The 25,000-nt window shown below is 39.0% G+C and overlaps 2 protein-coding genes across 2 annotated transcripts in view; one reads left to right on the forward strand and one right to left on the reverse strand.

Annotated features, from left to right (window-relative positions):
- The first annotated feature begins 12,695 nt into the window (after nucleotides 1-12,695).
- cgref1 (cell growth regulator with EF-hand domain 1) lies at nucleotides 12,696-18,176 on the forward strand. Its single transcript, XM_079216588.1, has 7 exons — nucleotides 12,696-12,802; nucleotides 13,697-13,802; nucleotides 14,173-14,229; nucleotides 15,229-15,302; nucleotides 15,522-15,646; nucleotides 15,743-15,844; nucleotides 16,312-18,176. Exons 1-7 carry the CDS (start codon nucleotides 12,793-12,795, stop codon nucleotides 16,549-16,551), a joined length of 714 nt encoding a protein of 237 aa, XP_079072714.1. The 5' UTR covers nucleotides 12,696-12,792; the 3' UTR covers nucleotides 16,552-18,176.
- A 1,236-nt stretch (nucleotides 18,177-19,412) lies between these two features.
- Nucleotides 19,413-25,000, reverse strand: part of adpgk2 (ADP-dependent glucokinase 2) — a gene marked incomplete at its 5' end in the record, with an annotated part of 9,895 nt that continues 4,307 nt past the window's right edge. The window contains 5 exons of the mRNA XM_079216627.1: nucleotides 19,413-22,313; nucleotides 23,875-24,011; nucleotides 24,267-24,403; nucleotides 24,603-24,699; nucleotides 24,798-24,988. Of these exons, the coding sequence (XP_079072753.1) occupies nucleotides 21,756-22,313; nucleotides 23,875-24,011; nucleotides 24,267-24,403; nucleotides 24,603-24,699; nucleotides 24,798-24,988 (1,120 nt within the window). The 3' untranslated portion in view covers nucleotides 19,413-21,755. The remainder of the gene's footprint in view (nucleotides 22,314-23,874; nucleotides 24,012-24,266; nucleotides 24,404-24,602; nucleotides 24,700-24,797; nucleotides 24,989-25,000) is intronic.

Here is a 25,000-nt window from a genome sequence, read left to right on the forward strand (position 1 = left end):
TGATTAATGTTGTAGAAATAAGATGGCCATGTTAGTTAAATGTAAACGGGACAATAAATTAATGCTTACTGTCTTAAAGTTTGAACACTGGCAAGTGTCAGCTTCTGGAGAATCTGCTGGCAACCAGTGTCAAATGTGGCCTGCACTCTCTGATTGAAACCAAAGTTGGCAAATGGAGCAAAATCAAATTAATCCATCACAGTCTGCTATTCAGACTAATGAAGGCCCTGGAAGTGTAGCAGCAGGATTTAAATGGGACTCTCAGAATGTATCGCAGTTTTTTGATTGGACACCTATGCGCTCACACAACTACTTTCTAAAACATCAATTCATCTGCTCTCTGAGATCATCTTTCAAATGTACACATTTACTAAATGTTGCTTTTTATGAGTTGACAATCAATAATGAACCCTGATCTGGTATCATCCATCTCTCCTGCTCCACTGGTCTCCCTCTCTTTCTTTTCCATTCCATCCCACTTCTCTTCCTCTCGGTATCTCGGCCCCTGAGAAATGAATAGCAAGTTAAATGTTCATGCTTCCTCCTTATGACTCAAATGTCTAAACATTAATTGCACGCCTATTTATACAGCTAAACATAGATCATGTAGTGGCAGGCTGGGTCTCACTTAGTGTGTGTGGGATGCGTTTGTTTGGAAGTTGCATGCTTATGGTATGATGTGTGTTGCATGCAAGCTCCCCTTATGTGTGCATAACATGTATTTTCTCCTGTGTGTGTGTGTGTGTGTGTGTGTGTGTGTGTGTGTGTGTGTGTGTGTGTGTGTGTGTGTTAGAGAGAGACCATAATGAGTCTCATTATGGTCTGGGTCTCACTTAGTGTGTGTGGGATGCGTTTGTTTGGAAGTTGCATGCTTATGGTATGATGTGTGTTGCATGCAAGCTCCCCTTATGTGTGCATAACATGTATTTTCTCCTGTGTGTGTGTGTGTGTGTGTGTGTGTGTGTGTGTGTGTGTGTGTGTGTGTGTGTGTGTGTGTGTGTGTGTGTGTGTGTTAGAGAGAGACCATAATGAGAGTCACAGTTTCGCCTCACCTGTCTAAATTTGTTGACACACCTGCTGCTTGGTGTAGGCAGACACTTTGAGACCAGATTTGTGCCTGCTCTCTTACGTTGTGCTGAACCTGCTGATCAGTGATTTATGAACATTTTCTGATGTATTATATATTAGATTTGATATAAAAGTAGATTTTTCTACTGTAGTGAACAGTTTGGACGAGGAACAGACTGATCGTATTAAACTGAGGAAAGTTTGAATCAGCACTGAACACCGGGTCATATGAACAGGGATGTTGTACTTTTGAACAGTAACGTGAACGCTCTGCTCTGGATAAAAGTAAACCAACTGCAGTCCGTGAATACTAATATTTGAACTGAAGGAAGTGAATCGATTCAGCAATCACCAAAGGGGATAATAATTTATTGGGACCAATGCCGACATGCTACTTCTTCCATCTTTCCCCTTTTCAGTCTCATGGTGGGCAAGGAATATTACCGGTACTACCGCTCCATGTGTAGATATAAAGGGCTCATTCTAAGGAAAAGAAAACAGTGACCATTCATTTCAGGTGATTGTACACTAATGAAAACATAGTTCTAAATATCACATTGCATATCTGCAAATAAATCCCCTTAATAGTACACACAGATATTTTCTTCCCAGAGGAGCAGGGGCCACCAAGGTGTAATGTTTCCATGAGCCTTGAGTCACAAAGATCTGGATCTGGCTCGTGTGTTTTGAAGGCGTGTGAAAGACGCAACTTATTTTTTATACAATTCTTCTTTTAAACACAGCTTTTTTTTCTTCTTTTAAAAAAAATATGTTTATTGATCAAAACCTCAAAAAATCATACAAGCTGTATAGGAAATGGCAAGGTTGGACAGATTTTAAAATTTCTTTTACACACAGTAAACAGAACAAAAACAACAAGCAAACAAATGAAAAGGGGAGGGTTGGGGGGTAGCTGTTGGCAGAGGGCTGGCCATTTGAAAGGGTCCCAGGTTTTGTGAAATTTCTTCAGAGATCCTCTGACAGTGCGTTTGATTTTTTCAAGGTGTAAAAATGACATTACCTCTTCAGACCAGGAGTATGTGCTATAGGCGGCTTTGGGTTCTTCCAATGTAGCAGTATCTGCCACTTGGCTATCAGAGCAGCAAATGCAATAACATCAGCTTGACATCTAGTAAACCTTCCCACAACAGGAGACACACCAAATATAGCAATCAAAGGGCATGGAGACATACGAATATTAAAGACTGCAGAAAGGGTATCAAAAAAGGATGTCCAGAAAGAGTGTAGTTTAGGGCAGGAGAAAAAAGTGTCTGTGTGGTCTGCTGGAGATTGAGAGCACCAAACACAGAGTTCATCTGTTTCAGGAAACAGCTTTTTCAGCCTGGCCCTTGTGTAGTGAATTCTGAAGACAACCTTGAATTGGATGAGGCGCATACGTGCACAAATACAGTACAAGTAGTATTAATTCTGAGCAAAACATCACTCCACCAGAATTCATCTAGTGTAACACCTAGTTCCTTTTCCCAAATATTCATCAGCCCTACAAGAGGAGGAATTTGAGATGAAAGAAGACAAACACAGCTTTTTACAGGTTGCATTTCAATGAGGTAATTTATCCATTGCTGGCTATGTAAAATGTAAATATGCCGATGGTAAAACAAAGTAAAGTTTGTTGTATGTGTCAGTTGATTTTTAAGTCTACACACGGTGGTCTTCTGAACAAAAAACACGAATGAATCATGCTTGACAGAAATATTATTTCAGTAGAGTTTTACGTGCCTGTGTGTATATCTTTGTGTCTCGTGCTGCAGTCAGTCTGGTGTATGATAATAAGTGGTGCTATTTAGTCATAGTCAATTTACACAGCAGTGATCTAATATAGAATTCTCATTTCAGTTTATTTTCCATCATTTGTTATCAATGTTATGCAGTCTGTTTGAAGGCTAAACAAATATATATATACAGATGTTCTTCTTCGATGGAATGAACTGATTGAACAATTAGCGCTCCACTGATCTGATGGTGTTGAAACATTATGTTAGTTTTACAATTCTGGGGATCATGAAACCCAAAGTATCTTGTAGACTTTGAATTATGAACTGAACAAAGAAAAACAATAACAGCTGACTTGTGTCTGATTTTTAATTGTGTGTAGCTGTATCAATGCATTAATCATTATCTTCTCATTCATACAGAAACAAACAGTATCTATCTTTACCCAAAAGGAAATTGTAATTGCAAAAACTGACTTATACCTTCCATTCAGTTCATACATTTTAATAGACTGAAAACCTTTTTATTCAGCACTATACATTCAGATAGAGCTTCCACAAGTTAGCTCCTTTTCTGTGCTCACATTCTGGGATGAGTTTATGTTTTGTTTTACAGTATTATTTACGGTACCTAAAAATAAAAGAGTGTAAGGAACGGGGAAGCTGATGGACGGAGGCATTGAAAAAGTTAATGTATTCAGCAAAAAGCTGCATAGAGGTCTGAATTAAGAAGATACACACGGGACGCAGAGAGGAAAGAAGACTGAACTCTAAAGTGGAAAACAAGTGTGATCCCTCCTGACTTTAGCATGACAACCATTTTAATTACCACAATAAATTATGTAGATTACTAAATCATCATCAGGGCATCTGTTTGTGACTTTGTCTGTATTTGTGTTGCTATGTGTGTGTGTGTGTGTGTGTGTGTGTGTGTGTGTGTGTGTGTGTGTGTGTGTGTGTGTGTGTGTGTGTGTGTAAGCACTTTCCAGCATAGTGTGCAAACACAGTACATGTGTAGTGCATATACATGTGTATGTCGGTCTTTCTGAGCAGCAGAGTGGCTCTTACGGGGATTGGTCCTGACTGTGTGGTGCCCCCTCTGATGCCTGTTGAGAAATGACCCTGGGTCCTTGGTTCCTGCCTGGACATAAGCCTTCAATTAGACATCGATGAAGCGGAACTGCCCTCTGTATTTGTGTTTCTATGTGTGGGTGTGTGCGTGTGTGTGTGTGTGTGTGTGTGTGTGTGTGCGTGTGTGTGTGTGTGTGTGTATGTATGTGTGAAACCACTGTAACAGAATTAGTGCTTCCTTTGGTTTTCCAGTTGTAATGACCTGAACCCTCCGAGGACTTAGCTCGTGGAATGTGACAGCAACTATTTCAAACAAACTCATAGTATGGAACTGTCTGTCCTGTGGTGTGTGTGTGTGTGTGTGTGTGTGTGTGTGTGTGTGTGTGTGTGTGTGTATATTGCAGGTCTCACAAAACCTTTGACTATAGGACCCATACAGTTTGTCCCAATCTGAGTTGATAGTATCGCGCGTTTTTCTGTACTAAACGTTATCTTCTAGTCACACAGGTTTTTATTTAATTATATTTCAGTATTTTGTTACTCATATCAATCCATCCAACATCCATCTTTGCTTCACATTTCCCACATTGCAGTACAACCTAAGGTAGTATGAGGGACTGTGACACTAAAGTTAGCAGGACTCTACTTTCTACTTCTCAGTAGTTGAATGAGTTGATAGAGTAGAATCAATGTTGATTGATTTGTATGACTTAGTAATAAGCTTCAGCACCAAGAAGTTAAAACAGACTCAATGACGGCCCTTGTTCCAGATCCGTAGCTTTGAGTTGCAGCCTCAGATGTGTCGATGGAGTGACAATGGCTGTTGGTGTTGTTACGGGAGGCCCATCCAGTGCATATCAATGTTAGGAGGACGTGTCCACATGAGCAGCAATGGCCGTTAATATTGCCATTATTACGGTAAGCGCCTGTTGATATTATATTGGGGTCCAGGGTTAAAAATAGCTTGCATAGTTTTGACTGTTGGGGCCAGGAAATAGTGGAACCTAATCCTTGTTACATAACTGAATAGAGGGTTTCTGTATAGGACGTGTGTGTGTGTGTGTGTGTGTGTGTGTGTGTGTGTGTGTGTGTGTGTGTGTGTGTGTGTGTGTGTGTGTGTGCGGGGGGGTAGGGGGGGGGGAGTGTTCACCAGTGTACAGGCTTAGTGTACAGGCTTGTGTGAGTATGCATGTGAATGCACTTGGGCTATGCTAAAAACAAACAGAGCCATGCAGTTGCGTGACATGATTCTGGGAAGTGGGAACAGGAATTGGAAAATACCATTGGTACTAAGCAGCTGGTGATTTTGTCAAATTTTAGAGGGGGAATGCTTCTAATATTTGAGTCTAATTTAAACTTTAAAGTGATATTTAACTAGATACCACCAGACTGAATACATTTGACCAATGGTCACATACAAGAGGGGTAAATGATTGAGGTTTCTAGCAGTTTAAAGCTATAAATGATCAATCTGTCTAAACATAAGATATTTGTTGTAACTCTCTGTCTTTTCTATCTCTCAGTCTTCATGCAGGTGAGTTTGTATGTTTTTGGTTGTTAATGAATGGATTAATCTGGAAGCAAGAGTTGAAAGAGATTACAGAGGTGGGCAGTTGAGTGAAAGGAGAGAGTCCAGGACTAGGAGAGAGGAGAGGGAAGTGATATGAGGAAATGAGAACAGTAGGGAAGAAAAAGTCAGAAAACGCAGTGTTGCCATCCGCACTAACAAGGACCATGGTCAAAGTAGACCCCACAAGTGTGTTAACAATAGAGCCGCTTTTCAGAAAAGGAAAGAAACAACACTGTTTGTGTGTGGTGCAACATAAATACTGTTGACGCACTCAGGGTCACCCACACAGGTGCTTTCATTGATACTGTCACTTTTGTTTTGAGTCTTGTTAGGGTGGGGCAGTTTAAACCTTGAGTATTATTAGTAGTACATAGAGATAATGATAGTATACTTTTTTCCCAGCATACAAGGAGAAGCATGGGTGTTAGTGATGACATTAACGATGGCTCGGTTCTATTCAAGTGTCCCAGTTAGTCAACATGCACAATACCAGTCCTCTGAAACTGAAGCAGCTAAATGGAATTCAGCCATCATTCATTTTTAAATTTACAGCTGTGCTTTTACTGTTGCATGTCTTCTGTGAATAAAACCATATACCCAGTACCACCCAATGTCAGCCCAGGCGTTATGGAAAACCCCTGTGTGAGTGTGCACCATGCAGCAACCTGCGGGTCTGAAAAGTGTAGCCAAAGCAGAAGTGCCTTAGAGAGATTATGGGGCGACTCCTCTTGTTGCAGAAAGAAGTTTGATTGTATGAACTTCTATGATAAACGGACCCAGATGCCTCCGTACCTGTGTCATAATACAATTAAATAATTAAGATCATTACATGCATAAAATGCTAAACTGGCCAAGTTAACCATCATTTTCAATCAGATTCACAAGAAAAATAGTGAATTATTTGAGCACATATGGCAATTTTAGTCGTAAAGGCTGCTCTGCCGGTGGAAGTTTTTATTGTTTCATCTGCATTTAAATCTACGGTAAAGAAATCAATATAAAGATATACAATAAAGATGTGTGGGTAGCAGATTTAGTGTGTGTGATGTTCTTGCATTGGACCAAGTGAGGAAATAACAAAAGATCCAGTTACTTAGAAACCAAGGTAAGTTTTAAACTTTGGGTCAAAGGGACAAAATGCTTCACGGCCAGAAGTGTCAATGGACAATACATCTGTATCTGTGACTGAAAACCATATCACCCCACAGCACCGTCAGTCTAATTATGCGCATGACTCCGGTGTCACTCAACCAACGACAAACACAGTCTAAAAACAAAAACAGCACATTTTGTGTGGTGTGATCTGCAAGTCGCTGCCTGACGGTCCTATTTTCTACATTGTGAGAATGAAAAGGGTTTTCTAAATGACACATACACTATACACACTAAAGATTGCAGCCTCACTGTAATTCTTCAGGATTGGATTGAATGGGTGAAAAGGGAGCTAAAAGGGTAGAGAAAATGCATGTAGTAAAAATGAAGAAAAAAAGGGTTGGAAACAAGGGAGGAGCGCAGGGATGAGGATGAAAGGTGAGATTGAGATTGAGGCAGGTCAACGGAAGAAATTGTTTGAAATAAGAATCTGTCTATTTGTGTGTGTGTGTGTGTGTGTGTGTGTGTGTGTGTGTGTGTGTGTGTGTGTGTGTGTGTGTGTGTGTTCATGCAGATGTGTTTGAGTTGAGTAGTTTTACTCACTGTGCGCTCGCACACACACACACACACACACACACACACACACACACACACACACACACACACACACACACTGTCTCATCTATATGAGTTGAGCGTGACAGAAGGTCAGTTCAAACAGTGTCATTCCTGAACTCATAATTTGGGGATATTTGTTGATCCCAAAGGAGAAATCCATCTTTTTTCGATGACTGTGGTAAAAAGTGCCATTTGAAACCTTTTCTCAAAGTATTTCGTTGCATTCATTTGAGTTTTAGCTTTGCAATTTTAGCACCAAGCCCCCCACCGCCTGATTTTCTAGAAAAAAAAGTATCTTTAAATAAAATGTAAACTTAATTATCTCCGCAACCACCACGTTTATTAACTTAATTTAAATTGCTGCAATACTGAAATCCTTGTGAGAAGATACCTATGGTTTAAATAAAAATTGAAGTAACTGTTAAGTTTAAGTACTTACGTAACTCTGTGAACTTGCTGCGGCGACCGTAACGTTTCACTAAACTCGTGATAAGTACCCCTTAACAAAGTCGGATTTCACTAACAAACACATCCATGTAACCGTACGGCTTGTGGGAGTCTCCTTATACACCCCCTACTTGTACTTGAAAAGTCACAAAACAGCCGTAGCTCTTCTTCTTTTTTCGCCAGCGGAGTTTTTTGAGGGCAGAGGCTTCCCTGATGTTTCTGCATCCACCGGTCATAGAGCACAAGCAGAAACTCCTGAAGATTTGAAGTCCCAGCATGCAAAAATCAAACAATGTCAAGTAATTTTTCTATTTTTGAACCGAACAACACATTTTTTTTACTAAAACTCCTTTCCAATACGTCAAAGCTTTGTTTTGCAGATTCCGATTATTTAGCTCCTAATCTTCCTAAAAAGGTGTGTTATTAGTACGTGGGATGTTGTTAAGGCCCTGAACCTTGGAGTTGGAAAAACTCGGGGACCGCTCGAGGAGGGATTTTTGGCAAATCTTGCTCATAATCATGCTGGATGTTCAAAATATGTCATGAAAGTGTTTTTTTTAAATATAATAAAACAAATAAAAAATTAAGATATAAAATAACGCAAGTATTAGGGGGTTTATTCGACTACTTGAACACGGGGAACAAGAAGTACAGAAGGAAAAATGATCCCAAATGGGGCCTATGGTGTTTAAAAGGTCACAATAAATGCAGTGCATGGAGGAGAGCGAGACCACACTGAAATACCAACATAGATTCTTCATGGAGAATAAAAATGACATGTTGTGAAGATTTTTGGATGATCAATGTATAAAGGGAAACATGTTGTGCCAAGAAACCACTTAGACTTTTGCTTCAACAAAAGTGATAAATTAGTATTTTTAGATTAGTTCTGTTTCCAATTGTTCTTCAAATCCCCCTGGTGGTCACCCTGTGTTTAAGACTTAAGACTGTCAGCAGATGAGGTTCAGATCAGTATTTACTTCACTTGACCTCGTAATAGTTTTCTGGAATGATGTGACATTTTGAAGAATTTTCGTTGGAATAATATCATATTTATTAATAGATGTATTCCATTTAGAAGGTACTCATGTCAGAAGTAATGCAACTATTCTAGAGCAAAAACTTGCAGCATTATGGTGACACACTGATGACAAACTGAGATGTGTATAGAGATGAAATGTTAAGCCTCAGAAGCATATTCAAATGCATTTCAATCAGTGGCGGGCCGTCAGGGCCTGCTAAGCCTTCTCTGCTGGCCTAAACAGAATCACAAAGTAAAACAAAATTATAATTAAAAGTTATAGCTATTTTATAATTTAATTGTTTTTCACAAATACACTACATGTATTATAATTGTTTTTCCCTATTAGCTTATTTTCTCATTGACCAGCTCCTGTGTTCCTCAGGCTAAAGGCTCTGCAGAGCAGCTGCGTGTTAAATGTCTGCTCACAATCACATTGGAATAGAGAGCCAGTTAAACTATATGACAATGCCTGCTAGCTGGCACGCCACTAGGTGCGCCATGGGTGCGCCGCTATCAGCTGTTATAGCAGGCCTAGGTACACAATCCACGGCCCGCCACTGATTTTAATTACTTAGTTGTGCGCATGAAGGCCAAGGAGGAAAGAGTTTGTCTTTTAGCTGTAAACTCTGATATTCAAACTTGGGACTGGCAAGGAGCAGTCACATCTTTATAACCACAGATGAACCGGTCACAGTCACGCACACAAAATGCACACACACATCTCCATACGTGAGTGCATGCAGCTCTGCAGTGGCTCTTTATTTCACGGCTGATTGATACACAAACATCTTACTGACACTCACTTACAGGAAGAGAGACCCTGTAATTGTTAACATGAGTTGCTGCCTCTAGTATCAGTTTATGTGTTCACCATGCTGCTGCTGTGTTCGCATCACTATTGAGTTTTTCTATGTTTTATTAATTTGCAGGTTTAAATTGAGAAAATAAAACAATTTGATATTTTAACCATTCAGTCTTAGTTCAGTTTGAAGAATATGAGAACACAAAATGAACATGTATCTGACAAAACCCATCAGCCGGATTGAGGAAAATAAATAACAAGAGTGAGGGAAACCTTCAATCTATATAATATAATATATAATCTTTGATAAGAACCTGGATCTTCGAGGTGTTTGACAAGGGGAAATCATTTCTCCTTTGGGGCCAATGAATAGTTCTGAAATCTGTCATATGAACATTCATCAGTGCAATGTGATTAACATAAAACACATTACGCGCCCCGGGGGAGCCAGTGGAAGATCAGCATGATACATGAAACAGCTTGGATATACTATTGGCTTACCTTTACCTGTGTGTGTGTGCGTGCGTGTGTGTGTGTGTTAGTGTGTGTGTGACAATGGCTCCATGGGCACAAACCCGCCACCTCTCCAACACACAGGTTGTAATAGTTGTTTAGCTGCTTTTTGTTATTATTGTGTGTCTCTTTATAGTTATTTTGCCCTTTTTAATTGTCGTTGGGAATCTCTTTGTGCCGGTGCTGTTTTGAATCCCAAGTTGTTTTGTTCTCTTTTGTCTTTTTGAGTCTCTTCTTGGTGGTACTGTCTCTTTGATTTAACTCTTTGTAAGTGAAGCCCAGTGGACCCCTGATACATATATAAGTACATTACTACTGGCTACTGAGCAGCCTCTCAACCAAGATGCTTGCCTGATAATAGTCCATTATCAACATGGCATGTGTAAAACAAATGTTATGATCTATTTATCACATTTGAATCGTCTTCATGAGTGTTTTGAGGATGTGAGGATGATATAACTTATTATACAATGCCTTACCAGAAGCAATTCAACTAAAGAGTTAGAAGGACATCTTGTGGTCCAATAGGTGCAGTGCAGACCTCTGGCTATTCTCTTTGTGTGTATCTAAGTGGCAGTCCTGCTGGGAATGTTGTCTTCTTCAATAACTTGATAAAAAAACAAACTTCCTCAAATTATAGTTAATTAAAACAGTTTCACAAAAGACAGATCAATTAACACATATATAATACAACATAAAGATAAGGGAAATAACTAAATAAGATCCAATTATAGGAATAACAATCAGGAAGGCAGGGGTGAAGGGTACTCATTTATGGCCATGCATGAGCTAAATTGTGTATTTAGCCAGTGTTATTTATTATTATTATAATTATTATTATTATTATTATTATTATTATTATTATTATTATTATTATTATTATTATGTGTTAGTAATAATATAGTAGTATAGTGTTGGGTCCTATCACTTCCTGTAATATGGAACAGGGGCGTGGTTTCCCTTTATTTACCTGAGGAAGATGAAGACGGTAAAGCTTCCGCAATTTTCTGTTGACTGTAATTATGAACTACTTATCCCAGTACAGCGATTTCTTTAAATTATTTTTAGTTTAGTAAACAGCATAAAATACACCTGGACGAGGTGTGGATTGTTTGAACGATTCACACATTCCAGAGCCGACCATCGACTCTTTCATTGATAGAAGTAAAAAAAAAAAAAAGCCGCACACAGGACACAACCCTCCATGTTGATGGTTGATGAGTTTTTGATCTCGGAGTTTTGGGATTGAATGGACATTGTTTGTGAGATTTGGACTTCGGCTCGAATTGGAGAAGACACAGCCTGAGCGCAGCCTGAACCACGCGGTGTGGACAGCAGCGCATCAGGCAACAGCGGTAAGGCAAGGCAATTGTATTTGTATAGCACATTTCAACAACACGGCGATTCAAAGTGCTTCACATAAAACCATTAAAAGCATCAAAATATAATGCGGAAGAAAACAAGATTTAAAAACAATTAAGAACATTCATTTTAAAACATTAAAAAAAATAGAACAAAAGTTGCAGTGCAGTTGAAGAAATAAAATGCAGTAGTGAGATGCAGAAATTGATTGATATCCTTGAATCTGGTTCAATTAAAGGCAACAGCAGACAGAAAAGTCTTCAATCTAGATGTAAAGGAGCTGAGGGTCTCAGCAGACCTGCAGCTTTCATGGACCTTGTTCCACATGTGTGGAGCAGAAAAGCTGAACGCTGCTTCTCCGTGTTTAGTTCTGACTCTTGGAACAGAAAGTAGACTCGTCCCAGACGACCTGAGGGGCCGGGATGGTTCATAAGGTAGCAGCAGATCACACATGTGTGTAGGCCCTACACCATTCAGTGTGTTATAAACCAGCGGTAGGATTTTAAAGTAAATTCCTTGTTGGACAGGAAGCCACTGCAAATACCTCAGAACTGGAGTGATGTGATCCACTTTCCTGGTCTTAGTGAGGACTCGGTATGCACGCGGTCTGTCTGAACTTTGTTTGGGAAGTGCTGCAATGTTTGTCACAGCTGCTTCCTTTTCCTCCTTTCGACCCAGGAGGTTCAAATGGATCTGTCAAATAATCAATTTTATTTGATTATTTGATAACGTTATCTCAGGCACATACCACCAATGTGTTTATCTTGGGATACACATTCTTTTTTTATGTAGTTTACAATTCACACTATGTATTGTTGTTTTTAATGTGAATGTATCTACATTTATAATGCAAGTGAGTACATGTGTGTTATGTCAACACAATATCTCAGTCACTTGATTCTTCATATAATGACCTGTGGAAGATAAAGAAAAATGTGGTAAAAAAAAAGTAATTATTATTTCAATTCGACCTTTTTTAACCAAACCAATTCCAAATACCAACGGTCATACTCTCGAGGACCTTAATGTATTGTCAGTGTCACATTACGAAAAGCTCCGCGGATCCTCTCCCAAACACCGGACGCGCCACTGTTCGCTGCCACAATGGGCTCTGGCGGCCTATCTCCCCAAAAACGTTACTTCTGGCTCCCTGAGGCTCCATATGAAAGACCATGCGAGCAGATTGCAACGCTCCTCCCGTACTACCGTAATCAGATATGTCGGCGAGGACGTGGCGTAGCGGAAACCCCGGAGAGAGGAGCTGAGCTCACAGAGACGCTGACACGACAGCGGCTCTGTTCTTCCACGTGGACCCCGTCATTGACCAAAACACTCCGGTCTCCGTGGCAGCCGGGGAGCGCGCGTGCCGCCGTTGCGCAGTGCAGACCGGTAGGCGCGAGCAGGGCGGTGCGGACCAGAGGTGGTTTCCAGATGTGAACCTTAAAGCGCAGACCTGCCCAAATTTAAGCAGTTTTCTGTCCACACATCAACTATGCAGACAGGTAGGTTCATTATCGCCGACTAGAGATTTGGAATGTCACTTATACATATTTATGTACATGCATAATACATATTTATACATCCTAGTGCATGCGTAGTCGATGTGCTAAACAAGGCTTTCACGGCTCTACAAACCATCCTTTCTGTTATTGATATTTTAATCCAGAGCTGACTTGTCAAAGCATGAACACCATATAATTTTCTCGGAGAGCGTCAGCGGTAATAATGCGTATGTGCTTCTGTTCCGGCCGTACTAATGCTGCAGTATGGCTGTGTGAGCCTCGCTTTGTTAGCTACGCTGCTACTCCACATGGGAAAGCTGCAGTCACGTTAGCTAGTTTGTCATTATGTGTGATTATATAAAGCTGCGTTCTGGAGACATCCCAAGGCAGCCTTGTTGTCTATATATTGGGCATCTGCATGTAACATTGGAGAGATATGGACATATGTGCTGCTGAGCTATAAATAGATGGAGAGGTTTTAATTGATTTTAAGATCTACCATCTGTGTAACTTGTAAAGGCTGCAGGATTGTGGCAGTTATTTCATACAATGATTGTTTTTTATTTGTAGTGAGCAAGTGTTACATGTAGATACACCATTTGACACGGCTAATAACACAGTGACTGCCAGGTTGTAAGAATGTAGATGTATTTAAGCAAATACTCTGAAGCTGTAGCCATATGGAAATGAAATACCACATAGTATAGCAACATGAAACCATGTCTCAAAGATGGAGTCGGTTTATTTGTATGTTGTATTGTTTATTTATTATTTAAGATTTTTTAAGATACTGATCATAATTTGACATTTGGGCAGATAAAGTCATGATGGCATCCTATCACTGCTTTTCTCGAAGATGTGATGTGAGGTTACAACATGGCTCTGTGCTTGTAGGTGTGTTCATGGAGTCTCACCTGGGCAGGTTGGTCCCATGTGTCCTGTCCCTGTACCTGTTAATACACGTGTCCCAGGCTGCACCAGGTCTCCCTGGGGCACAAAGGTAACCGCACCTCTCAACTACTTTAGTTTTTACACTTTCTTTTTTAACACATACAAGACACAACATTTTAGTTTTTTTGCCTTTCACTTCAATAAGCCTACTGTTTTAAAAGCATGAGGAATGTATTTGCACAATGAAACTGCCACCAAAAGCTGCGATATCAGAATGATACAGATTAACATATAACATTGTATTTTTTAAGCAGACCTTTTGCCAAACTTGGCAAATTAAGTATGCCTCATGTATGTAGGGTACAGTTACAGCAAATTAAACAACTTTGTTTCACCTGCTGCATTCCCGTATTAGAGACGATACATTTAAATCAAGGCAATAATGACAAAAAGTTATATTTTTGTATTTTATATTTCAGGGAGGAATCGGTCAATGTCGGAGCACTAGCCAATCCATTTAGCTCCGGAGATCGCAGGTTAGTGACACATGAGGACGGTGATGCTGTTGCTGCTGTGACAGATGCAGCTAATTTTAAACTCTACATTTGCTCTTAATTGCTTTCTTGAAAAGAGAAGAGCGGATAAATTGAAAGCTGATTAAAAAAAAGGATGATAAAATATGTATTACATGGAATGAAGATATTTACTGTCAATTTACTTTGTCAAACTACTGTAGAAACTACTGTAGAAGTACTGATCCAAATCTGTTCAACGTGCAGTGTGCTTTAGTGGACTGTAGCTGCTGTCTGGTCAGTCTGGACTTTGTCTGCTGATAAGATTACATGTGCAATAATTACATGTGCAATAATACTTTATGATTGATGTTGCAATTCTGCACTCTTTTTCATTCATGAAGACAGAAAATCTAGAGTATCCTCAGACATATTGCCATTCCAGCTTACGTCCTTTGAGTGGATGACCACAACAAAGTTAGTCAGCTGGATAGAAAAGCAGTTGATGTGATCTGCACCTCCCTCCCTCCACTACTCTTCTTAATCTAAGGCCTGAGCATGGTATTATAAAAAAGCATCTCAAGATGAAGTCAGACAGACGGTGCAGAACAAATCTGATTCCCCCTGAAAGCTCCTGAGAGAAACTTTGGTCAACAAGCATTTCCTGAGCAGAATGTAGTGGTCTGAAATAGCACTGCTGCTTTATACACTATAAACACAGAACAGCATAGTGACTTACTACCTATCATTGTAGCCTGGGTGTCTTCTTTCTATCTGCTTCATGTTAAATGTAATACATTCCAGCTTTCCAAAACAAATGAACAACTGGAAAAACAGCAAATGCAAGGATAGTGTTTAAACACAATGCTTTTCAATGAGGCGCCACTTCCTCCTGGAGTCATGTGTTAATACTTGTTCTATGTAGTTCTCTTTTGTCTCTGAGTCTGACTTCTGAGTGTTAATTTCTGGTTCCTAATGTTTCACTGATTCATGTATATCTTCTCTGTGCTGTGTATACCACAGCTTGCTGCAAAGTTACATTCAATCAAGTCTGAAGGATGGCGAAGGAGGACCAGAAATCAGCACCTGGGAACAAGGTAGACATCTACACGTGCTGGTCTAACCCTGATATAAGGTCGAACACAGGGCTGTAATTATACAGTCAGCTATTTACTGAAATTAAATGTCTCAGGTTCTAATAAAGTTGTATTTGTGTGTAGGGAGTCTTATACCGTACGTCTTCTGTAGTTATACTTCAGCAGTATATAAAATATGTTTGGTATTAAACATGTCAGTCTTCTCCTGCTTTTTGTCAGAGGTGTTCTCCCTGTTTCGTCTTCATGACTACGATCACAGTGGGCTGCTCGATGGCTTGGAGATGATGAAGCTACTTTCAGACTATAACTCCTATCATACACCTGGGGCACAGACCAATGAGCTGGTGAGGAGGAGTGGCTGTCTCTTTTACATACCCAACACTTTCATACTTTTTGTCCTATTTATCTGACCTCAGGTGTGTGTGATGTTCTGACTCCAGGTGGTGTCTATGGTAGATTTTTTACTACAGAGTCAGGATCTAAACCAAGACGGCCTGTTGGCCCCATCAGAGCTGCTGTCTCCTGCATTACCTCACACACAGGTACTGTATGTTTACACACCTGTATAGTTGTTGTTATGTAACGTAAGGATTGGCATCAAGTCACAACAGACAAAATCTAGTGAACAACAATTTGTATATAAATATGAGAAAATAAAAGTTCTTTAAATTTAAATATGAATTTATTCGTGAAGCAATCCCAACTCAAGGTCCACTTAGTAGCTTTTTCAAATGTATGAAAATAATCCAAACTATACAAACAAATATATCAAATATATAATATGAAAAAAATAGTTCCTCGAGTTTGCAGAAATGTACTTGTCATTAATCTCACAATATAATACAACATTTAAAAATACATTTATTAGTTTTGATGTTTTCACCGCCAATTAAAATGTAGACAGAGGTAGTTTAACATTTACGATATGTATTTCGTTTTAGGGTAGTGACCTGTTTTATCTTCACCCTCACTTGTGGACTGCAGTAACAACTCACTTTTCCCACCACAGGACTCCAGCAACAACAATGCACCTCACCAGGAGGGGGCAGCAGAGGGGAAGCTGTCAAACCCCAGTCCCCATGAGGAGAAGGCAGGAGCGGCAGAGCCAAGAGAGGAGGCTCATGAGGAGTTGCAGCATCAAGATGAAGAACTCGTAAATCCAGTAGTGGATGAACAGCATGGGCAACACATTCCAGAACATGGACAGGACCACAAAGTCCCTGTTCATCAGGGGCAACCAGAGATGTGAATATATTCACACACATTGGGGGCCACATAATCATTTACCTTGAGTCAGCAGAAGACTGTTGAGTGAGTAAAAAATACCACTAAAAGGTCCTTTTTAATCTACATCCCCACAAATGTCTCTCTTGCCTCGAATTTTGAGATACTATTATCAATTTAATTTGACTGTTAAACACTAAAATGGTTGTTTAATATAAATATGTATGTATTGAAAATATTCCTGTTACTTTTGAAACCATTTTTCTACAACCAGTAAATTACTGGTTTTAATTATGAATGCAATTTTTTCTATAACTGTAAAAGGGACATAGGTCCTGAATTCAAAATGCAATATTACTCAAATTAGTGAAACAGAAGCTATCCTTAATGTGGATTACTACATTACAATATTTGTTTTCCCTTTGATTGCCTACAGTGATAACCAACAGTTGATTATCTAATGCTGAATAATTTCAAAAGTGTACATTTTCTTTAATTATATTTATTTAGCCTTTCTGTTTAGCCTGGGGGAAAAACATCTATTTTTGTTTTATTTTAATATGTATTTAGTTTTTCTCTGTAATTGTCTTTTGTACACCCTGGTTGGCCTTATTGTGTCTGTCCCACTCTTGGTTTAGGATTTGCACCTAATAATTATGCACCGGGGGCCCGTTGTATAAAGTGATTTTACCAAATAAACCAGGCTTATTTTGGTTAGTCTGACTCATTTTCAATTGAGTCAGTTAAATAAAACAAATTCAACATTGTTCAAGCGCAGTACTCTGACAAAACAATCCTGGTCTGGGGCAGGCTCACTGTCAGGCTAAGACTTGTTTCGTAACCAGAGTACCTGTAATACTGATGATTTTACCTCTAACTTTCTGGAGTGATGCCATATTATTTTACTTTATTTACAACCATTAGTCATACAATTACAGTTTTTAGAAAATCAACTTAAATAAAATAAATTATACAATAATAAATGACAAGACAGACTTACATACGTGTTTAATTATATAACCCAATATACAATCTATTTACCCCAATAGAATGATGATTGCCACATAAAAAGCTAACAACAATTGCCAAAAATTACATTGATGAGAAATGTATGGTTCGGGTTCTCTTCTTACTGTTTGAATTTATTGGCGTAATGTTTAACTAGGATGGATAAGAATATTGTATTACATTTTAATCTATGATTATTGTTATCTGACTCCACCCTAAATGCACAAACCAACATCAACAACAACAAAGCCATGGAATTTCATTTGGTCAGCCTCGACCATTATTATGCAGTATCAGCCAAGCCTTTATTTCTTTTGATGCACTTGTTTAAGATCCAGTAAGTTGAGTTGGGAACCATCGACTTACAGATGAATGTGTTCCTAATATGTACTTAATGAGTTATAGCTTTCTGCCATCAGTCTTTGGTGGCGCAGGCTTGAACAAGTTTATCTTCTGAACAAGGTCAGGAATGCCCCATTGAAATAATATTAGTTTTTACTATAATATCATATTCAGTCTTTATCTGCAAACTTGAATTTGTTTACAGTATGAAAGCTAGGGTTTAGTGTTTATTGTAATTTTACTTGTTTACCCTTTTTAGCCATAGAAAAAAATAAAGCAAACATGTCTCTCTGCCTTTCATTCGGTCTCCTGTTTCTAAGATTTGTTGAATTTATCAGAACATATGTCCTCTTTTGAAATATTTTCACTTGCTTAAATATGGTACGATACTTAATCTGTGTGTTTAAAACATTTTCAGCAGCAGTTTTATTATTTGAGGTGCAGTTTAAAACTCACAGCACATGATGCACCTATTTCTGTCATTGTGTCATATTACCAACTGCTTAAATACTGTCACGCGGCTCTTGAGCAGAATTATCTAATACGAGGAGGTGGAAATATGCAAGTGGTGGATATAAATGACTAGTTTCTTTACTGGCTAATTAACCCCATGTGGTCTGTAACACATGTCATTATATCATTGTGATTACTGGAATAAGTGACAATGCCAAAGACTGAAAATAAACAAACAAAAACAAAGTGTGTTGGTTCTCAGAGATAAGATGAGGTGTTGGGGGAGGAGCAGCAGACTGGAGGGAGACAAGGACATCGGTGAGGAGAGGCGGACTTTAAAAACAATGCAAACTGTACACAACCGTAAACTGCAACAGTCAAGACATACATTTTATATTTGAAGGATTGTTTGTCTACAATCTGTTTTTGTGTGTGTGTCTCCGTCCTTTAGAAAACGCAAGAGGAGCAGCTGAGGAAGTGAGACTCATCAGAAGCAGCTCAGCTACGTAAGCGAAGTAAAAGTCATTGCCTGCCATAAAATATTTATAAAAGTATAAAAATACGTATGAAAACATTGTATAGCGCCATACAAATGTCATAAAATATCAGCCTAGCATGTCATTAAGAGTTTTGGAAGTCATAATAATATCATAGTATAGTATGTAAATACAATTAATAAAAACTGCAAAACTTTAGTATTCCATGAGAAGATAATGAGATATTCAACAACATTAAACACAACACAGCTCGTAATGAGAAAACATATTCTACCCAAGAGCTTCAGCACAGCCTGTAAAGAGTTCCTCTTCTTACCAGATGTCATACAACAATTGTGTCGGCATAATGTGTGAAGAAAGGAAACAACCTTCACCACGGCGAGTTAAGATGTGGTAAAAAAAAGAAGCCATGGTGGGACGATCCCAAAATAGGCACTTCTCGAGAAGACCAAAACTAGGAACAAATCAAGTCCTTTCTTATTGAAATTATTATCTTAAACAACGGCAGTTTGCAGCCATGATAGCTGTGAGCCAATGAACCAATAAATGATCCCCAGTATGAGAACATAAACAAAGCAATGACGTGAGCAATGCTTTATTGGCGTAACATTTTATCTTAAGTGGCTCTGCATTGGAGAGTTAACATGCATGAAACATTCAAACACAACTTTGGAACATGCATGACAAGACTTATTTAAAGCTTAGATAAGTATATGATATGGCCGCAAACACAAGCAGTTCTCTATTCGAACATGAATGCATGTTGAAGTTCTGTTCGAAACAGTTTTATTTTACAGTAAAAACACAACCCGTTACTTTTGTCTTCCAATCACTGTGCAAGACAAAAACATCAGAAAAAAACCCCCTAAGGCTACAGTAATAGAACAAGACTGTAATGTTCCCCTTTCACTAAACACCAAATGTCAAAACAGAATAAGGCTCATTTAAGTTCAGCATAATCAAACAACAGCATTCAATCAGTAGTGTTGATACAAAGAGGAAACATTTAAAAGGGATTTCTTCTTGTTTTTCTTGATTACACTTAAATTTCTTTGTCGTATGGAGAAAATGAAAAACTGGGTCTGTGATGGAATGTTTTACTTGTACATAGTGGGAAAAAAAAGGCATAATTCCCATTTAAGTACAGTCACATCTAGTTTTTTAAATAAAAGTGATTTGTCCCTGAAAACTGTGAAATCAGAGTTGATGGCCAATCTGAGGCAGAGCCCCATTATCATGTATAGATTATCTCATTAGTGGGGAGATATCTGGGATTGAATCCTATGACAAGCTATGAACACATATTTACTATTTGGTCCAATATTTCACAGATAAAGTGAATTCATGGTCAGCGACAACATAGCTTCATGTCTAGCTTACAATAATAATAATAGTAAAAAAAAGTAAAACTAGAGAAGATTGTGTTTCACTTTATGCAGACATTTATGAGAACTTGAGGCAGCCCACACTGGTTATTTGGTCCTTAAAGAGTCATAAACAAACACAAAACAAGATATGACACAGTAACAAAGGAAAGAGTGAAGGGAAATAAAAACAGCATAGAGGTAGAGAGGAAGTTTTTGACATCATATCTAGCTTCCAGCAGTGGTCTCTTAACATTGTTTTGCATTATTGCACTGCAACGGACACACAGAAGAATGACTATCTTAAAACAAATCAAGCACACCCAACCCACAACACACATGTTCACATATATTAGGAAGAACAGGAGGCGATTACATCACTAGCTTACTCTTTTAGAATTGAATAGGTGAGGGAAGAGGCTGGATAGAGACTGCTCATTACAGTTTCATTAAAAAGGGTTCAGATCATGCCCCTTTGCAAAACTGACAGGTAGTGGTGGAATAACTATTTTGAAGTATTTTACAAGTATTTGTATTCAAATATACTTGAAGCACCGTAATTACAAGCACTCATTATGCAGAATGGACCATTTCAGATTCATATATATTATATCACTGAATTGCAATTAGTGATGCATAAATGTTTTAATTTGAATGTTGCAGCTGTTAACGGTGGAGCTAAATGTATTTGCTTTATACACTGTTGGTCATCTTAACCTATATTAATACATCATAATTTCTTAGGCAAGTTATATTTTGTATCAATAATATAAATCTGCAAAGTAACTTAAGTTATCTAGCAAATGCAGTAGAGTAAAACATGACAGTAGAAGTATAAAGTAGCAGAAAGTGGAAATACTCAGGAAAAGTACTCCAAACCTTGTACTTAAGTAAAAGTTACTTTCCACCACTGCGGACAAGTTGCTGACTTTCAGTGTTGGTTGAGGCTGTTCACTGATTCAGCATTTTTAGTAATTACCCAACTCTGGATAAATTTGCTGCATAGTGGAGTCACTTGTTTAAACGACACAAAAGATAATTTATCCAAAAGCTGAAGTTGTAGCAGATTTGTTGGCTACTAACCTAAAACACAACTTAATTTTTGTGGACTTCGTCCAAACCTCATCCCGCTATCTAATCCTGAGTGAAGGCCAAGTCTTGTAAGGCCTTAGAGAAGTAAAAGAGGACAGGAGTCTCATGATGGGCAACAATGACTTGGCAAATATGTTTGGTGTGTTGAATCAGTAGGGCAGAACAGGGCAGTGTCTTTTCTGAAGTTTTGGTTTTAAACATCAAATAAACTAGATGCAAAAGGGCTTTGCACTGAGCCCATGTACTTAAAGTCTGGTGATTTACCTGATTCATAACCACTGCACCCCACCATATGACTCCTTCGAATGATTATAAGTTTTCCTTGTGGTCCACCTGGGATACGAGCTGACAGTGGCAGCAATAGCCTGATATATTTTACAATCAGTACCCGTGTTTGCATCACATTTCCAGAGTCACATTGTTGCCAACATGTAGTTAGCACTACACACAGATAGACCATATAGTGTACTTCTCTAGATCTGCAGCACCAGGCCAGCAGCTGAGATGTTGTCTCCTCCACCTGCAGTTTGGTAAACCTCAGTGCACACCAGCACTGGTGCTACACAGATCTCGTAGTTGTCCTCATCCCAGCAGCTGACAGGCCTGGTCTCCTGCAGAGGGATACGCTGGCTGCCTTCCCTCCGGCTAATAGAGAAGGAGTCGTCCATGATGAGCCTCGCCTTGTTGGGGTCAATGTTATTAGAGCCACAGACATGGCGGTTAGCTGTGAGAGAGGCCTTGGCGGTGGCTGACATGGTGTTCTTCCACTGGGAGCCGTGTGTCACAATCATGGCCTGAAAGGCCAGCGTGTGGACATGGAGTCGAGTCAGCGGCTTAGCTTTAGTACCATTTGTGTCACTTTCTTCAATGCCATCCTTGGAGCGCTGGTTCACAATGCGATAGACCTCCCTCATCTGGTCAAGAACAGTAGCTACACGAGGGTTTGGGTCCGACAACACGGTGATATTGGAGCCTTTAAGCAGGCTGAGCAAGTTGGGAAGCTCCTGTTCGTTCATCCCTAAAGAGTCCGCCTGGGGAAAATAGAACCCGGATGAGTGATAAACTAAGGACGGCTCGCACTACAGTATACACCACCATGCAGACCTCTACATGGACAATACTTAAGAAATATAATAACTATTTATAAAATGGGCCAGAAAGTAGTTATTTGAGTGGCCAGAACATACTGTATTTGTATACGCACTATGGTTTTGCAGTTATGTTTTCTCACTTTGAGTACTACATTTTTATTTTTATACAGCGAGACACTACTGAGCAAGACATTAAACAAACCAATATAAAAATATACACAATACAGATGTTAAACAAACAATATTATATATACACACTGCCGGTCAAAAGTTTGGAGTCACCCGCCACAAAAGCTTGATCCACTACAGCCTTGTTCCGCTCCCAGCCACTACAGGATGGCTGAGAGGACTGCTCTGTGTTTGTCATGTGTTTGTCATGCTTTTAGGTTGTAGAAAGTGCTCTTCACAAATATGTTATTTTCTATGAAAGGGTTTGTAAAAAAAAGTTGTGCTTTGTACACGGAGAACAAACCCCTATACAACGGTTCTACCAGACTGACAACTGAAAGGGCAGAACGAGAAAAAGATCCTCTCAGCCACAGTTGAATAAGAATAGAAGGAATCACCAGTCATTGGTCAAAATTAATTGGAAGCTTAGTATCAAAAAGTGCAGATATAAAAAGGAATAAGTTCCTTTTTCAAGTGCACATCAACACCTGTAAAAAGATGGAATATTAACAGGTGTGTTAATATTAACAGCTATTCTTACAACCCCACAATGGAAATAGAAGCTTAGTATAGGGTTAGCAGTATTGGAATTGGATCAATGAATATCAGATGGACAAAATATGGACAAACAAATCATAGTGTAAAACTATATAATCCCACCAGTGAGTAGACTGCAGAGGGCCCAAAATATTTAGAGCCCAAATGCAACGTTGTGTTTCAAGAATGAGCTTGAGTCATTTATGCAAATTCAAAAACGAAGGGTATTTGGGGGCAACAGTATTCTCCCCTGACATGTAACACTTTGGGGACTTTGACTAAACACAAGTTGTATTCAAGTAATTCTTCTTCTTCTTCTTCTTTTGGGGCCAAAACTATTACAAATATAAATATTACATTTAGTGTCTGAATTATACTTTTTTTAAATACTTTTTGTCTCTAAAATAATCATCATTGAAGCAAAGAAAAAAACATCAACATACCAGATGACCACATACTTTTGACTGGCAGTGTGTGTGTTTGTTTGTTTGTTTGTATATATATATATATATATATATATATATATATATACATATATATATATATACACATATATATAAATGATACTTTTTTTTTTTACAAATACAGTGTGGTAAGTTACAGAGTTTTGTTTAGAAATATATAAAACTACTACCTTGTATTATTTGTCAGACATCTTGTACCAAACCATCACTACGTCACTCTTTTTTTCCTCAGATAAACATTTAGTTTTTTCACCCCTTTGTTTATGTAATTGTTCTAGTCCCCTTAATGTTAATGAATGTGTTCATTAATGTAACTGTTAAGTCATACTTACATGGGGAATGACATAGTGAAGTAGATCTTCCATTATACTCTCTTCTACAAAACTGGCCATCTCAAAATGGACTCCAATCAGTGGAGACGAGGAGGACAGGAGGTCTGACAGGCGGGAAAGGAGAGCGTCCCGCTCACCTGGAATGATGAAATGAACAGGTAAAAGAGAAGAGAAGAAATTCAGACAAATGGTAGCCAGATAATAAGGACTACAAGAAACAAATAGGCTGTGGAACAATGCGTACCTCACTCAATAACTTTTTTCTCTTTGTTGGACTTTGTTTTCTAAAACCGGACAACTGACAAATGTTCAACATGGTTGTGCGACACAAAGCAGCAGACACTGCAGCTGGAGATTTCAAATCTGCAACTACTAAAAGGGTTGTCTCTTACCTTCCTGGAAGGGGAAGTTATCCATCATCTGCAGCCCACCCACCACCAGCAAATCTGGTTTGAAGTCTTGGAGTTTCTCAGCAAACGCTTCCATGGAGTCCAGGTAGGGGTTATGGTCATCGCTATGGACGATATATCTGCAGAAACAAACATTGTAGAGGCTAAGAAGTTACATGCATGTACATACACGCTAAGAACACTTGGTTCTGTAACCCACAACTTTAATTTCATGGTGGGAAAATGTGTCTCTGGATTAAATACTCTTACATACATAGTTCACGTTAATGATCCCTAAATATTCTCAAAATATCTCCCAAATGCTCAACTAATAGATACCTGTTGGCTCGACGTGAGGTGTAGTGACCCCAGCTAGCACCAGATGGATACTCCAGGATCAGATGGATGTCTGGCTCCTCAACTATGTTACCTGCCACTGGAGCATGGAAGTGAAGGAGACGGGGTGGTAAAACACGTAGAAGGCAGAGAGGGCAGAGGAAGTAGAGGTGGATATAGCAGTATGTGTCTTTGTACCTGTAATGTGCTGGGACAGGACATCAGTAAAATCGGGGCTGAAACTTCCCCCTAGCAAAATATCACATCCCTCGGTTGCCATGCGACTAGCCATTACTGGGGCATTGCCACCTACTGCCCATCTGTTTCCAGGTAAGTCACGGGACGCTTCGACCAGCTCACTGAACAGGCTATCATTCAGCACAAAACGCCTGAAAAAAAAT

This window comes from Taurulus bubalis (genome assembly GCF_910589615.1).
Source record: "Taurulus bubalis genome assembly, chromosome: 4".
NCBI lineage: Eukaryota > Metazoa > Chordata > Actinopteri > Perciformes > Cottidae > Taurulus > Taurulus bubalis.